This window comes from Cryptomeria japonica, chromosome 7, assembly GCF_030272615.1.
Source record: "Cryptomeria japonica chromosome 7, Sugi_1.0, whole genome shotgun sequence".
Classification (NCBI taxonomy): Eukaryota; Viridiplantae; Streptophyta; class Pinopsida; order Cupressales; family Cupressaceae; genus Cryptomeria; species Cryptomeria japonica.
Genome location: NC_081411.1, coordinates 618,542,544 through 618,560,157, shown reverse-complemented (window position 1 = coordinate 618,560,157; position 17,614 = coordinate 618,542,544). Strand labels below are relative to the sequence as shown.

Here is a 17,614-nt window from a genome sequence, read left to right as displayed (position 1 = left end):
GTGAAAAAAGGTACCCATAGTGATCCTTGCACTACTATACGAGATACAAGGTACAAGGATCATGAAGCTTTCATAAAGGTGCAGAGATGCTTGCCTTCACATGTAATGCAAATGGATGAAAGGCAAGCAATACAGAGGGGCAAAAAAAATTTCCACATTGCTCAATCAATCACAATTTGCCATTGGAAGGAATGTTGGAGCCTCTTTTTTCTTTTCAGCATGAATGCCAACTAAATTGATTTTTTTGAGATAATGGGGTTATGTAAAAGCAATCTTATCAGGTCACATTGAGCTGCCAATTATTATGGTATACCTTTGGGTTAGATTCATCCTGTGGTGATACTATGATATTTATTTATTTTGTTTCGAATGTGGTCTCATAGAATCCAACATATAAGTAGAATACAAAAATAAATCGTGCCAAGAAGAATATAGTCTCATTCAATTGAATGTTCTGCTATGATACAAATTATTTGAGAAAATGATGAGCATACAATTGGCATCTGAATCGCTTGGTAAAACACCTTACGAAAATGTCTGGAAATCATTAGTATATTTGGTAACAAAAATGTTGTTATTTATTCCTCAATACTTTCTTGCTTTGTGTTTTTGCGTGTGAATCAAATTTTCAAATTTGTTCCATGTGCATCATTTGTAAAAGATAACAATGTGAGCTAAAGAGCCACAACATGGAAGCTCTGTTCTATTTTGTCATGCTAGTCATTGTCATGCTACAAATAATGTTGGAAATCAATTGATGTGCGACGGCACAATGAAAAATTGGATGCTCGAGAGAGCAGTTCTCCATGTTCTCAACACCCTCAAATGGATAATCAAGACTTACAGGCTATGTACTTCTGTATGCAAGTTCTATTGCTTGCAAACAAGAGATGATTAAGCATAATTTTCTTAGAGATTAACTGGATCTGGAGCTCCTCAGATGGATTGGCAACGTTTCCTATCTGCCTAATAAGAAAGCGGATGAGATGTCAGAAGAAAGAATCAAGATCTTCATGAATTTACCATTTGCAAAGATAATGGATCGATTGTCGTTTCCTTGAACATTTTACAGTCAAATCACTCAAATAAGTTGCAGTGTCATCATCCTCCTTGCATGGTGCCATCTAGACAGTTGCTTCTTTGAACTAAAACCACCATTGGCTATGATTTCATACCCTGGTAGTTCACGAGTATGGATACTAAGATGAAAACCACTCATTTGCTATTTCTGAGCATCTTACAAGGCCTAGAACGCTAAAGTTCCTTTTTCCCAAATTTCTGCAAGAAACTTACATTTGGATGACAATAAATGCTATTATAAATCATGCTTTGTTTCTTTATGAATATTGCTGCCATAGGACTGACTGTTAACTGATATTTGTTATTGATTTTCCAATATTTGGTTGGCCTTCCTTCATTGGGCTCTTGTCATGTAATGAAGATTCTGCTTCACCAACCTCAGAAAATGTATTTGGAATTTCTTTGACTACATCAAGATGGCTATTTGGTTCTGATAACACTGGTGCATTAACCACCATCCCCACTATTACAGTAATATCATCCAGCTTCCCTCCTGCAAGACAAGGCAACTGCATGATATTCAAAAATAATAATAAAATCAATTAACTTTGCCAGCATATAGATGACATGTACAAAAAATGAAACAGGTTTCAAACAGCATGCTTGCCATGCCTGTAAATTTCATCCCAAGTAGCTTCTTCCACATCGGAATGTCATGTCCCTGTACTTAGATTTGCAGTCAGCAATAGAAAAGTAATATACTTAAATTTTAGGTTCGGTTTCAGAACAACTTGATTTAGTTATGAACTCTATTTTTTATCAATTCTACATTTCCTAGTGGTCATTCAAAGCATGAATTCTAAGAAATTGCTAGTCATGCCTGGATTCTGGCCTCCAAACAGTAAGGCGACTCAAATGTTCTATCCCTCGCATGTGTGCTTGCAAGATCTGCTAATGCATGTGCTGAGACAACAAAACAATTTTTGAAAAAAATAGAGAGTATATAATTAAATAGGTATAAAAGCAAGGAATAAAAGAGAAGCAGAATATGCAGCCTTACCTGCCTTTTTAACAAATTCTGGCTCAGAACCTCCATACCTACTAATCACACTTTCTATTTCATGGTCAAAAACATTGTCGAAAAGTCCATCTGATCCCAGGATAACAATGTCGCCCTCCATTATATCTGTGCTGTACACCTGTTTTGTACATGAATAGAATTCTTTGTATCAATTTTGGACAGATTTTAAAAGAACTGAAGAATGTGCACAATTGATCAAAGTAGTCAATGGCACCATAAGCACATCTAATCAGAATAGGAATGTACCAGGGTAGAAAAGAACCCAAGAAGGAAAAACAGTGATTAAGTTAAAGATTCAATCACCAAAGCAATGAAAAACTAACACGAGGAGGTAAATCCACAATGGGTAAACACAAGCAATATAATAAAAATATAAATATACAGCCAAGCAAGGTGAGGATGCCCCAATGAAAGAAAAAAGCAGATGCAGACCAAAGCAAAGACCAATTCAGAAAGCAAGTGCAGTCACATGTCTGCACCAACACTCGAAGCAGGAGAAGAAAGACCACCAGCATCATCAGCCACCTCCATCTGATAATATCCATAATAAAACCTCTGAGCAATGTACAACTTCCTGTACCGTTTCAGACTTCTGTTTTTAATCCATTAAAATATCAACTTCTATTTTAAATGAACCACATCTTCTTGATGAATGTTACTCCCTCTTGATATTCAAAGATTCCATCCAGCTTTAAGGATCCTAAGTTCAGTGGCAGTAGTGCGTTTGAGGTGTTTTGTTCTTGTTTTGCTAATATCATCCCAAGGTCCTGCTTTAAAGGTGGATCTCATTTGTCCTTTTACCATTAGATACTCAATTGCCTCCCAGTTGATCAAGTTATTCCTTTGTAGCTTCTTAAACTTGATAGGTCAATTCTTCAAGGAACTAAAATAATAAGAAAACCTAGAACCAGTTTTTGAATCCTTTTCAGTGAATCATTTGATACGCACAATTTTTTATTTATTTCAAAATCTTCTGCTGGCAGTTACCTGCAAACAATTTAAAAGTTATTTTGGCGTTTGGTGGCTTCAAAAACACCTTCAATTAAGATTGGTGTCTTGCACTTAACTTCTGATCTGGTGAGTCATTTCACATTCTTCTTTCTAGTTATCGACTTCTAAACATTTTTCTGCTTAGCAAGTTTTTATTATCCCATTTACAGACCTTCCCTTGTATCAAATTCCATATCCAAACCTCATCAAAATGCCTCCCAAACTTCCATCCTCCAGTCCTTGATTTGTATGCTTTCCTTGTCTTCTTCAATTTCTATTAATGCTCAAATTCTCTTCCAACTCCAAATCCCAATGATTTGCGCCAATTCTTTTCATCTTTCCACATTTCAATCCATGTAGCTTTGTGAGTTATCGTCCTTAATGTCTTTTGTGATCCCAGTCATGTGCCCTCTGCCCTGAGGCCAACTATGGCCCATTAGCCAAAACAAAAAGAGTTTTTTAACACTGGTCCCATTTTTAAAAACAAAAATAAAATTAATTCAGTCAATCTTTGGTGAAAGACATTTTCTTTGCGAGTTGCTTTCTTTTATATGTTCGATGAATATAATTTATGGGATCTTGCTGATTCGTAGATATCCGTCCAATATAAGGAGTTTAATATTAATATTAATGCTGCTGTCCAGCATTTGTTATGTATCAATTTGACTTATGTTCAATATTTGCAGAGTGGTTTAAAGTTAAACTACCAATATTGAATTTTGTCATAGCTGTTCAGTTTTGGTTATGGTTGTGTAGTAGCTATTGCTTTATATTTCTTAAACATTCCAGTTGCACAAATTAGACAATATGTGATGTCCCCGATATAATTAAATAATAAATCTAATTATTTTATTGTAAGGCCCCAGATTTAATAACAAATCTTTCGGGCCCTTTTATTTAATTAGTCTAGGCAAGTTTTGGTTGGTCGTGTCGGCCCGTTTGTAACCCTTCGGGAAGTTTCCCGGAGCCCATATATATGGCCGTGTTAGTCATTGTTGGAGGTATGCGAATTTTTGGTATCTTTTCTCTATTGTGTGAATTCCTGTTGGAGTTCTATTATCCGCCATTTCGGAGGTGAAAGACCCTCCCTATTTGGTATTTTGCAGTTTCGATGAGGTTCACCTCTCACCCTACTCTGTCATTGTACTCATTCCGGATCTGGCAAATCTTGAATTTTATCATTGTTTACTTTCTACAGTTGCATCTCTATTAATCTGGTTCTCCGGAAGATCACCACAAAAGCTCACCGTACCTTTGCACCACCGAAAGACCTCCTTGTCACCACCATACGGCCTCCTTTTGGCCACATCGTACACCTTCCCCACCATTGCACAACCCTCTTGTGCTCCACCGTACAGTCTGTTTGGCATCACCGTACGACCCCTCCCTCACACCGTACGAACACTCCTTCCTCTCCACCGTATGCCCCTTCACCCACACCACCGTACGACTTCCCTTCATCGTACGGTCACCCAACCTCACACCACCGTACGGCCTCTCCACCGTACAGCAGCCCCCTCCACTCCACTTCGTACAGCCTTACTGGTGCACCACCGTACGGCCAGTTGTTGAATAGTTTGGGAACATTACAGTGGTATTAGAGCCTGTGATCTTGCCAGCCTGTCGTGTAGCGGATGCAAGTGTACACCAGAAGGAGGTACTTTTCAGCCGATCGAATGGGCGAGCCACAATACCCTACAAGAGAAGTCATGGCACTATTAAGGGAGCTAACCAAAAGCCAAGCTCAACTAAACAACACCCTAACAACAGGTGAGCAACAACAACAAATCATGGAGGAAACCTTACGACAATTGGCCTTGGGTAAAACGAATGGAGAACAGAATGGACAGGGCGATGATTCGGTCACGGGAAGGTCAAACGTCCAACGCTCACATTCACGGCCGCTGATGCCGACTTTTCCTCAAAAATCAGAAGCACCATGGGGGGAGCCAGAACCCACCTTTCAGGAGATGCAAGCACAGTTGAGTCAAGATTGGAGGGATGCAAATCTCAAAGGGGACATATCCTTCAAGGATTACGTGGAGCTCCGGATGAAATACTCGGGCGGCAGAAGTCGGGGCCATTATGGACACTATAACAATGACATCAAGCGAAAGGTTGGCAAGATCAATCTGTCATCCTTTGATGGGGCCGGAGCTACCTTGGCACGTGCCTGGGTTCAAAAAGCTGATACTTACTTCCAACTCAACTCGATGCCTGAAGATGAAGCTATCAAGTTTGCAGCACTCCACCTGGAAGGGGTCGCGCATGAATGGTGGCACCATGGAATGGTCACTCTTGGCCATGACCAGATAACTTCCTATGTCGAATTCACAGAGAAGCTCATAGATCGATTTGACGGGAAGGATCCAAAACTCAATTTCAAGGAGTTGGTGCAATTGAAGTAGTCGGGATCTGTGGATAGTTTCATCACAGAATTCCAGAGACTATCCGTGTTAGTAATTGATATCTCAAAACGAAGATTGGTGGTCTTGTTCATGGACGGATTGATGGAACCACTAAAAGGTTGGGTGAAAGGGTTCAACCTTAGCACGCTTACGGAAGCAATAAAAAAGGCTCGTAACATGGCAACATCTTCCTCTTTCAAGAGTTTTGCGCATACCAAACCACCTTTCGTTCCGAGGGAGAAGGATAATAAACCCTATCCAAAGGGGTCATCGCTCGATGAAGCCACAAGACAGGAACTCAGAAGGAAGAAGCTGTGTTTCACCTGCAAAGAACCATGGGAACCTGGACACCGATGTTTGGGCAAAGGAAAGATTCACTATATTGAAGTGATGTCCGATGGAGAAGAGGAGCATGAAGGAAGCGAAACCCCAAGGGAAGAATCGACCGAAGAAACCAGCTTGGCGGAGAGAATCTCCACATTGGTTCAGAGGGGGGGCGTCATTGCCACACTGGCGGGTACCCCAAGGTGCAGTGTATTTAGAGTACGTGGTACACTACAAGGGAAACGAGTTCTTGTTATGCTCGACAGTGGAGCCTCGCTCAACTTCATAAACTCATCACTTGTCAACCGAAGGGGCTTGTGTACAAAGGAGCATGAAGGGTTCGATGTCAAGGTGGCAGGAGGCAATCTCCTATCATGTACTCACCTGGTTCCGCAACTGAGCATCACCATGGGAAATTACACGGTGACCGATGATTTCTTTGTTGTGGATCTGGATGACATGGATGTCATATTGGGCATTCAATGGATGGAGACCCTCGACTAGTACAAATAGAGCTTCAAAAGGATGGAGTTCTCATTCGAGGTGGATGGCAGGAGGGTGGTTCTCAGGGGAATGTCGAATGGCGGCCCAAGGGAGATTTCCGCCAAAAGGATGGAAGCCATCTTCAAACATGATGAAGTAGTTTGGGCAACACATTGTTTGATCTCAACAAAACCTGTGAAAGGGCAACCGACTTACTACCAGGATGAGGAACTTCAGTCGGTTCTGGATGGGCATAGCTTGGTCTTCGCTGATATTCCACCTGGTATACCCCCACACCGAGGGTTTGAGCACACCATCGAGTTGGAGGAGGGAGCCAAACCTGTTATCACCACACCCTATCGCCACCCGAAGAAGTTCAAAGATGAGATAGAGAAAACGATCCAGGAACTCCTCGATAAAGGATGGATCCGACCCAGTTCTAGCCCCTTTGCATCCTCGGTGGTACTGGTGAAGAAGAAGGACGGGACTCTCAGAATGTGTGTCGACTATCGTGCACTAAACAAGAAGACTATCAAGAATAGGTACCCCATTCCTAGGATCGATGAGCTATTGGATGAACTACATGGCGCCATCTATTTCTCCAAGATTGATCTCCGCTCCGGCTACCATCAGATCCGTATGAGGAAGCAAGATGTGGAAAAGACGGCTTTTCGTTGCCATTACGGACACCATGAGTTCTTGGTCATGCCGTTTGGATTAACCAATGCTCCAGCCACTTTTCAGTCCTGCATGAACCACATCTTCAACAAGCAACTGCGTAAGTTCCTATTGGTATTCTTCGATGACATACTCATTTATAGCAAGACCTGGAAGGAACATGTGGGGCATTTGGATGAAGTATTGGGGATTATGGAATCGCAATCACTGTATGCCAAAAGGTCCAAATGTGAATTTGGAATGACCGAGGTCCTGTACTTGGGTCACGTCATTAGTGCCCAGGGGGTACAAGTTCACCAGGAGAAGATTCAGGCCATTTTGGATTGGCCTCCACCCAAGACTCTCTCGGAGTTGCGCAGATTTTTTGGTTTGTACAGTTATTATAGAAGGTTTGTGAGAGGATTTTCACAGCTTGGGGCACCACTTACAGATCTGACAAAGAAAGGATCCTTCCATTGGAATGCGCAAGCGCAACAGACCTTCGACAAATTAAAAAAAGTTATGAGTACGTGTCCGGTTCTGACACTACCAGACTTCACTCGCCCTTTCATCTTGGAGTGCGATGCCTCGGGGGAAGGCATTGGAGCGGTGTTGATGCAAGACCGTCACCCCATTGCATTCGAGAGCCGAAAGCTCTCGGGAGTTGAGCGATTATATTCCATCTATGACAAGGAGATGCTCACCATCATACACGCACTAACGAAGTTTCGGCAGTACCTCGTCGGAGCAAAGTTTGTTGTGCGAACAGACCACAATAGCTTGTGATACTTCTTGGAGCAGAGGGATCTGAATGAACGACAACAGAAATGGGTGAGCAAAGTCTAGGCATTTGATTTCGACATTGAATATGTGAAGGGAAAGAATAACGTGGTTGCTGATGCCCTCTCAAGAAGGCCTACCATACGTTCTTTATCTCAGATTTTGGCGGATTGGAAGGAATACCTGTTGGTTGAATACTCCAAGAACACTTTTGCCTACGAACTGATGGATGGTCAAGTGCAGGATGACCGATACAAGGTGGTTGACGACATCATTTATTACAAGGACATAATTTATCTAGTACCCGAATCCAAGATGAAGGAAAAGGTTTTGAAAGAATTGCACGACTCTCCCTTGGCTGCTCACCCGAGATACTTGAAAACCTACAGACAGATCCGTGAAAGGTTTTCCTGGAAGGGGCTTAAGAACGACATCCTATAGTATGTGCGGGAATGCTCCACCTGTCAACAGAACAAATCTGAGCATAACCTACCGGCCGGACTGCTACAACCACTGCCAATTCCCGACCAGAAATGGGATAGCATCTCGATGGATTTCATTACTAGACTCCCCAGAGTGCAAGGAAAGGATTGCATTTTTGTCATAGTTGACCGATTGACCAAGTATGCACATTTTTTTTCCATCCCCACAGGATATCAAGCAGTTCAAGTAGCCGAGTTGTTCTTCTGTGAGGTGTTCCGCCTACATGGTTTACCACAAAACATAGTCAGTGACAGGGATAGCCGTTTTTTGAGTACCTTCTCGATGGAGTTATTTCGGTTGGCAGGAACCTAGTTGTCGCCCAGCACGAGTTACCATCCGTAGACAGACGGACAGACCGAGATTGTGAACAAATGGCTGGAGGGTTATCTCAGGAACTACGTCTCAGCGCAACAGAAGGCTTGGGTTCGCTGGTTACATTTGGGTGAACATTGTTACAACACCACTTATCACATGTCGATAGGCATGCCACCTTTCAAAGCACTGTATGGTTATGAACCTTCTTCATTTGTTGACCTGGCATTGGGAGACAGTCGTGCACCGATGGCCAAAGATTGGCTTCAGGAGAGTTTAGACATCCTGACATCTCTCAAAGACAACCTGCAGAGGGCTCAGAACCAGCAAAAGATGTATGCTGACCGACACCGGATTGAGCGGAATTTTGAGGTTGGTGATCTGGTTTACCTCCGACTTCAACCGCATAGACAATCCTCCTTGAAGACAAGTGGTAAGGAGAAGCTGAAGCCACGTTTCTATGGACCCTACAGAGTGGTTCAGTGAGTGGGTGAAGTTGCCTACGAGTTGGAGCTTCCTGAGGGGAGTCGAATTCACAATGTTTTTCACGTGTCATGTCTGAAGAAGGCCGTCGAGTAGCGCGTCATAGTGTCCAGGGATCTGCCACCCATCAACGAAGAAGAGAAACTAATTCTGGAGCTGACAGAGATCATCGATGTCAGAGAAAAGAGGTTGAGAACACGCACAGTCAAAGAGTTCCTTATACGCTGGAAGAATCTACCCACCGAGGATGCCACCTGGGAAGGCGAGCAAATTCTGGAGCATCCAAGTCTGCAATTGCTTGAGGGCAAGCAATTTTTGGCCCGGGCAGACTGTGATGTCCCCGATATAATTAAATAATAAATCTAATTATTTTATTGTAAGGCCCCAGATTTAATAACAAATCTTTCGGGCCCTTTTATTTAATTAGTTTAGGCAAGTTTTGGTTGGTCGTGTCGGCCCGTTTTTAACCCTTCGGGAAGTTTCCCGGAGCCCATATATATGGTCGTGTTAGTCATTGTTGGAGGTATGCGAATTTTTGGTATCTTTTCTCTATTGTGCGAATTCCTGTTGGAGTTCTGTTATCCACCATTTCGGAGGTGAAAGACCCTCCCTATTTGGTATTTTGCAGTTTCGGTGAGGTTCACCTCTCACCCTACTCTGTCATTGTACTCATTCCAGATCTGGCAAATCTTGAATTTTATCATTGTTTACTTTCTACAGTTGCGTCTCTGTTAATCTGGTTCTCCGGAAGATCACCACACAAGCTCACCGTACCTCTGCACCACCGAAAGACCTTCTTGTCACCACCATACGACCTCTTTTTGGCCACATCGTACACCTTCCCCACCACCGCACGACCCTCTTGTGCTCCACCGTACGGTTTGTTTGGCATCACCGTACGACCCTTACACTGTACGACCCCTCCCTCACATCATACGAACGCTCCTTCCTCTCCACCGTACGCCCCTTCACCCACACCACCGTACGACTTCCCTTCATCGTACAGTCACCCAACCTCACACCACCGTACGACCTCTTCACCGTATAGCAGCCCCCTCCACTCCACTTCGTACAGCCTTGCTGGTGCACCACCGTATGGCCAGTTGTTGAATAGTTTGGGAACATTACACAATACAAGAATTACATTTTTTCTAATGAAATTTCAGAAAGGGACATTACAGAGAGCCTATTTTTAAACCGCTTTAGTTATTGTATTTTATTAGTTGTTTTAAGATAAATTTACTTTAAAGTTCATTTCTTCCCACTTTTTCTATAGCTTGTGAATAGATTTGCTTTAAAATAATTCTTTTTGGCATATTTAATTATTATTCTCAAACCTCTAAAAATTTACTCATTGTAACCTATAAATAAGTGCCTTTGGCACAACACATTCTTTATGAATGACAGTGGGTGCTACACTAATGCTGCTAAAATACCACTCCATGTGTTATCTCTATGTCACTTTTACTATGTTTATAATCTCACAAATTTAATTGAAAGTAGATATTATTAAGTCAAGCTTTGCGTTGATGGTATTCATCTAACTAGGTTGTAGCTTTGCATGCAACATAGTCTTTCAATTCTTAGAATTGTGTGTAGTTGAAACTATTAATTCTTCAAATCTTGTTTGCAGCAGATCATTGATCTCAACTTTTAGCCAACAAAAAGTTGTGTTTGATTGTGTTCAGATAGCTGCTTACCTTATTATTTGAAAATCTTACTTACAAGGCTTAAACCATTAACAATCTAGGGCAAAAACATAGGTACTTGGTCATTTTCATTGAAACAGACCCTGTCAATGAAATCTTGTATGGTCTGCATACCTATAAATCTTCTCTAAAGTTTTAGTTTAGGTTTAATTAGATATCAAAGAGCTTTCCCCTTGCAATTTGAAGAACAATTCTACAATACCCACTGTTTTGTTTTCGTGTTGTCTCACAAGAGACAAATTAAAACACTAACATGTTTACACATGGTAGAGATAATTAGTGCTCCATCGAGATTGGGAGATCCTCAACATGAAGTTTTATTCCCTCATGAATAATGTCATTAACATTCAGTCAATTTGCATGGAGAGACCCAATCATCTAAGCTTGGTGAAGCTATGTGATGTCAATAGCATTTATTGAAACAATTTGTCCTTCTGTCCATACGCTCGAGATGAAAGGGAAGTTCTAAGAACCATGGGATTTTTAATAGTCTTTATTAATGTGAAGGACTTTCATGTTTCTATAACCTGGCTGCACATGGCAGTGCAAGAGGTATGGTGGGGTGACATCTAAATATCAAATCTAATTGTTAACATCTAGTCTCAACCTCTTGCCAATCTTGATAGGAGTTTTTGAGGGCTAGGATTTGGAAAGTTTAGAGCTCATTGAGACACTACAAGATTTTTTTTCTAGGTTAATTAGATAAAATACAATAAAACAACATTTTTTAAAAGCATTTTAATATCTTAAAGCAACCTAAAAATGAATGTTAAAGCCCTAAATTGACTTAAGTGACTCAAAAGCCCTCATTAGATAAACACAACACAAAAACAATTACTATCATTTCAACTTCCCAATTTTCATTTTTCAAGCTTGTTTCAATGGTGAAGGATTGCAAATGCATAAAATGTGTAAGTTTTTTCAGATTGTTTCCAATTGTTTTCTGATTTTTTCCAAGATTTCTAGCTTATTTACAAACATTTTGAATGGTTTTATAAAATTTGTTAATCATTTATATTACTTTTAGATGTATTGTAGGATTGTATTTGTATTGTTGTTTGCTTTTTTGTTCTATTTTATTTTTCAAGCATATACCTTACAGTTACATTTTCAATATATTTTCCTTATCTTAAAATCCTTACAAAATGGTTGCTGCTAGTTCTAGTTTAGTGGGCCTAAGCATAGATAGTTTATTCAAGTTTTGACTGAGCATCACTTTTTTAGCAATATGTTATGATGATCGAGCAGCTTTTTGAAGGTGGGAGTTGTCTTTGGTGTTTTAGTTAGTGCCACAATGAATATAAGAGCTCATGTAGTTGATTGGAAGCTCACCTATATGCTACAAATAGTGAGGGAATTGAAGTTTTTTCCCACATAAGCAAATTCTCCAATATATAGAAGAACAAGATGAAACAAATATTTAGGTGAAAGCAAAACTAAAATCTTATCTACTATCAAAGAAAGGACCCTAGAAGCCACCAACAAGGACATCTCCAAAAGTGCTTGCCCCACACCCTTTCTTTGCAACATTGTCTTCCCAAGAAAACGATCATTTTCTTTACTGCAAAAGAGGCCTATTGGACAAGGAATTGTGCATAAGGTGAGGGACAATGCAGATATGCACATTGTGTGTTGCATTTACATCGATAGGTTTGCTTTCAACCAAGTGAGATTGCCATATTGGTAGGATATAGTGACAAAAATTAGCCAAACACCTTCGAGTTACATAGGTACCGTTGTGACCTTTTTCACACATCACCCCATTGCAAATGGGGACCCCCTTTGTTTTTGCGTTTTAGGGTTTTTGTTAGAGTCTTGCAACCTTCCCAACACCCATTTTGCCAGTTTTGTTAGTTTTGAAAGGTCTGAGTTTTGGAAGTCATAAGTCAATCTGTGCAAACCGTGATCAGAATAGAGTCAAGATGTCGTCAATGTGCCTAGAAAGTCCGAAGGACGAAGATTGCAATTTTGATTTAGGTAGATTTGGACAACTTTCTATTTTTGGAAAGTTTTGCTTTTTTGCTTTTCCTATTTTTTAGGAAGTTTTGTTTTTAGCACTTTAAGCATGATCCCCAAAATGGCTATTTTTAGAAAGTTTTTCCTATTTTTTAGGGATGCTTGCTTTTTCTATTTTTGGAAAGGGGATCTAGGGTTTGCATTATTGGTTTTGAGATTCACTGGAAATGATCAACAAATTCCTCCGAAATTCACGTTTTGTTCGAAAAAGCCAAATTCCTAAATTTTAAGGATCAGGAGGAATTCAAGGGATGATTGAAGTATGGTTTTCAAATTACAAGGCAATTCGAGGAGTATTGTTCAAGTTGTGAAGATTCGAAGTTTTGATCTCATGGTGCGTGGATTTCTTGAAGTCCATCCTCCTTGGTTCTTGAAATCCATGAAGTCCGCCTTGGAGGTGATAGCAATGAGTCATGAACTAAAGTCCGCCCCTACATCAGCATACACTTGGTGTATAACATGAACAAAGTCCGCCCTATCGAGAGGTTGAGTGCACAAACACAAGGGAGTCCTCCCTCCTTGGTCACATAAAGAACAAAGTCCGCCTTGGAGGTGTTAGGAAAGGTTTTGAAGTGCACAATGCAAGTGAAGTCCGCCTTAAAGCTAGATAGTGGCATGAACATTACAAAGTCTGCCCTTAACCAACATAAAGGTGCATATGTTTCACCAAGTCCGCCCTCACCTAGGTGCAAAGAATGAGTGAAGTCCGCCTAGAGGTATATGGAGTGCACAACCTTGATAAAGTCCGCCCTTTATCACTTGCAACATGGAATAAATCACATGAAGTCCGCCCTGCTCATTGGGAAAACAATTGCTGAAGTCCGCCCTGCCTTAAAAAATGTGATCAGCAAGGAAAGAAGTTCTTCAAGTCCGCCATGAAGAATGAGGAAAGAGAGGGTTGAAATCCGCCCAAGCTCAAAAATAATTAGGAAATATTTTGGTGAAGTCCGCTGGGCAAGAGGAAAGAATCTCCTAAAGTCCGCCCAACTATCAAGTATTGAAGTTCGAAGAAAGAATTAAATTTAGAAAGTTTTGAGATTTGGAAAGACAGAATTCATTTTAGAAAGTTTCAACATTTGGAAGAGAAGGAAGAGATGAGTTCGATTCATGAACTCAAATTAAAATTGGAAACTTTCTCAAGGAACTAAACTCAAACTAGAAACAAAATCAGAACTTTCCCAAGTGACTGAGTTCAACTGAAATCAAAATAGAAACTTTCCTAAGGAGATTAAACTCAATTGAAAATAGAAATGACAACTTTCTTATTGAATTCAAAGACTGAAATAACTTTGGAAACAAATCCAGTTCGAATTTGGAAAGACCAGCTGTGTTTCCAATTGCAAAAATTCGAACTACTTGAAGGTTTATACAAATGGCAGATCATTCATTCATTTCATTCATTGTGAAAGTTCGAACTTGGAAGAGCAAGACACAAGAGGAGGAGAAGATTTTACGAGTTTTTGTACAGATTTCAAGAGGATTTCGAAGGTTTTCAAGAGCATTTCAAAGACATTCCAAGTATAGATTCAAAATTTTCTGAGATTCTGAATTTGACAGGGGTATTCAAGGCAGGTTTATTGAGTTTTCAATCTGGTTTTCAAATTTTAATGAAGTTTTCAGGGACTTGGTCTAATTTTCACATATTTTCCAGGATTCGAATCTGATTTCAACATTTATTTCACAGATTTTGGGACTAAGTTATTCATTTTCAGATTAATCAAAGACAGATTTCACTCCCAAACCTTCAAAACAGATTGAATTTTCAAGGGTTTCTAAAATTTCTAAGTGTTCGCAGCTTGTTAAAGGCTAAAAGAGTTGAGGAATTGGAGTAAGAGGGACCAAAATCAGTGCACTCTGCCATCAAACCTTCAAAATTTGCACTCAAAGATAGAACCTTAACTTAATTTTCCTTTGGTTTTGCAGATCATAAATGGCAGCTGAAGGCGGGATCATCGCAAAATACACAAATGGAGTTTCAAGCCAAATTCAGAATTGAAGACAAGTCCACGAGCAAGGTTCGTCCAAGCATGAAGATGGCCAAAATTTTGCTTAAGTATGAGAAATACTTCACAAAGGGATTCTTCCCCAAATTCGAGGCACTTGATAGAATTTCAGACTTCTTGAGGAATTTCATCCATAATACCAGACCTATGGAAGCAATCAAGACAACTTCTTGAAGGATTTCATCTCTTGAAGAATTAAAGACAAGATGGTGACAAGAAGAATCAAATTTCCATACTTAGACAATTTCTTGACACAAATTGGAGAATTCAGAGAGGACATCCAACACACTAAAGTGGCACCTCGTCATCTTCCAACCAATCAGATTGTTCCAAGTCAACATGGCCAAGTTCGATGAATCTGACTTATCCACAAAAGCTTCTAGAGGGCACACTTCACAATGTAGCAACCTTCTATTTTTATTATTGGTTCATATTTAGCAAGAAGGACAGGTGTCTCCAAATGTAATTTTCTCATTGGTCGAGGGGTAATTAGTTTTAGGAAACCCTAATTAGGGTTTTTTCTTTCAATCTAGGCCCTTGATCACTATTTGATCTCGGCCATTGAAAAAATTTGTGTGCCTATATAAGGTTGCCTCCTCTCATTTGGAGAGTGTGAGGTTTTTGAAATATTGTTGCAAGAAGGTCATTTTCAGATAATACATTACTTGTGTGCTTTCTCTTAAGGCCCTGTAATCTCTTTTATCTGAATGATTAGCAAGGTTTTCAATTTCTTCAACACAATAGTTTAGATTTTATTTCATGTATGTTAGATGAATGCAAGATCTAATAAGTATTGATTTGTGGTGAATCTCCCCTCATACTTTTGATGGACAGATGATTTTTGTTCATTGTGTAAAGTTAGTCTAAGCTTTCCTTTGTGTATGCTTAACTTCCGATCATAAGCACATCCCTTGAAGATTGCATCCGCTTTGTGTAGTTGTCCTAAGTGAGGCAAAACAAAGTGTGGTTATTGAGATCACCTGGTTGGTGCGGGAGCACCTAATGCAAAATTGGGTCAATAATGCAAATAGGGGTCTAATAGTATGTTTTTAATTTATTTGATGTAATAAGGTCATATTATGACCATTTTTGGTGAGTTTCTATCATGTAGAGTCATTTTTGATCAAGTTGAAGAGTCATGAGTTGTAAATAGGTAGTTGGAGAAGTTAGAAAGGGTGTAGGAAGTTATAAATAGGCCCTTTTGAATCATTTGTACGTGGTTAAGTGTGAAGGAATGTGTGAGGATGGTTTGAAGATGAAATGAATAAGAAACCTCATTTTTCTCTGTTTTTTTTCCAAAAATGTGCTTCTCTTTTGTTTGGTATGGCCTGTACAAACATGATGAGAGGTTGAGCCTTATATGGTTGGAAAGATAATTGAATTACAAAACTTATTCATTCTTATAGGGCAACAGAAAATGTCGTTTAAATTGTCTAATGATGGAATCTTTCCAGTCACCCTGTTCAGAAACTAAGTTTTTCCAGTGTAACAGTCCATTTTTTAGGATTATGTTCCAAAAAAACCCTATCCAATTCTGATATATGTTTTATAACTTCCAAATGGGTATCTAAAAATGGTTTTACATTTCTGATATGATTTTTATAGTGAAATTTATACCAAAAAACCCAATTTTCTGTTATAAATTAGTCTTCACGAGTAGATTAACCGTCATTATTTGAGACACATGTTCCAAAACAACCATACCTTTGTTTCACATATGTTTTGTAATCCCAAAAAGGGTATCTGAATATGTAATCAGTTTGTGAATATCTTATCGGCATCAAAAGTTATGCCATGTTTTGTAATTTGTGAGGGCTACTAAACTTAGGACAGGTTATGTGGAAAATTATGACAGTTAGAGGAATCAGTTTTTATGGGAGTTTCTAAGGTGTTGAAATGTTGTGTTTGGAAGGAGTTAAGGTGTCCCTGAAGTAGATTGAGTCATTTGAATATTAAATCCCTCGTTGTCATGGTTGCATGATTGGGTCATTGAGCCCATTGTTGTGAAATAAGCCTACTTGGTATGGATATGTTTTAATGTTGTTGAGTTTTGAACCCCACCTACCGCATCACTAGTCAATACCGTCTCTTGAATTCCTAGAAATAGATTAGAACTTCTAAACCCTTGTCTCCTTTTCAGTTTTTCCATGATCCAAGTGCCAAATGATAGAGCTTCATAGTCTAAACCTTCATTGTGAATTGAACAATCCAAGCGTAAGTCCCTTTGTGTATTACTAGAATATCCCAACGCCCATTGAGCTTATCCACACGTCAAGACCTGACAAAAGAAACCTTGGAATCGCCATATGATCTTCTAGCAATCTTAGCATACGCGGTGATTTTGTTCAAGAGAGGATAAATTATCTTTGGGTACTTTATTCTAATGTTCGGTATATGATAAAACGTACACCAACAAGTACTAGGTATAAGATGTGCAACACCACATTGGCAAAAGAAAAACACTTTGTTGAAACATTACTACAACTAATCAAATATTCATGGACCAAAACAATAGTGTCTATTGTTTATGATAGATGGAAAGATTGTAAGAACCGACCTTTAATTAAGGTCATTGCAGTGTGCCATAAAGAGGCATTGTTTTTTAAGACGACTGATTGTGAGGAGCAATTGAAATATGCAAATTTCATTGCCAAAAACCCTATAGAGACAATAGAGATGGTGTGTGCTAAAAATATTGTCTAAGACTCTAAGTCATGATGGAGAATGCTGAAAATTGTAGAGCAATAATATTCTTGGTTGAGGCAACATATGGGTACATTTTTTGGATGCCACGTACCATCCACCTTTCCAACTTGCTGATGCAAAGGACTGGCACAGTGGGTGAAGTAAATTTACAACAAAGGT

General features: G+C 39.6%; 1 protein-coding gene across 1 annotated transcript in view; it reads right to left on the bottom strand.

The window, feature by feature from the left end:
* Nucleotides 1-670: 670 nt before the first annotated feature.
* The window catches only part of LOC131035823 (probable protein phosphatase 2C 26), a 126,848-nt gene continuing 109,904 nt past the window's right edge, over nucleotides 671-17,614 (bottom strand). Inside the window, exons 8-11 of the mRNA XM_059207632.1 lie at nucleotides 2,081-2,219; nucleotides 1,901-1,983; nucleotides 1,693-1,741; nucleotides 671-1,573 (exon numbers count right to left, since the gene is read on the bottom strand). Coding sequence (XP_059063615.1) covers nucleotides 1,368-1,573; nucleotides 1,693-1,741; nucleotides 1,901-1,983; nucleotides 2,081-2,219 — 477 coding nt within the window. The 3' untranslated portion in view covers nucleotides 671-1,367. The remainder of the gene's footprint in view (nucleotides 1,574-1,692; nucleotides 1,742-1,900; nucleotides 1,984-2,080; nucleotides 2,220-17,614) is intronic.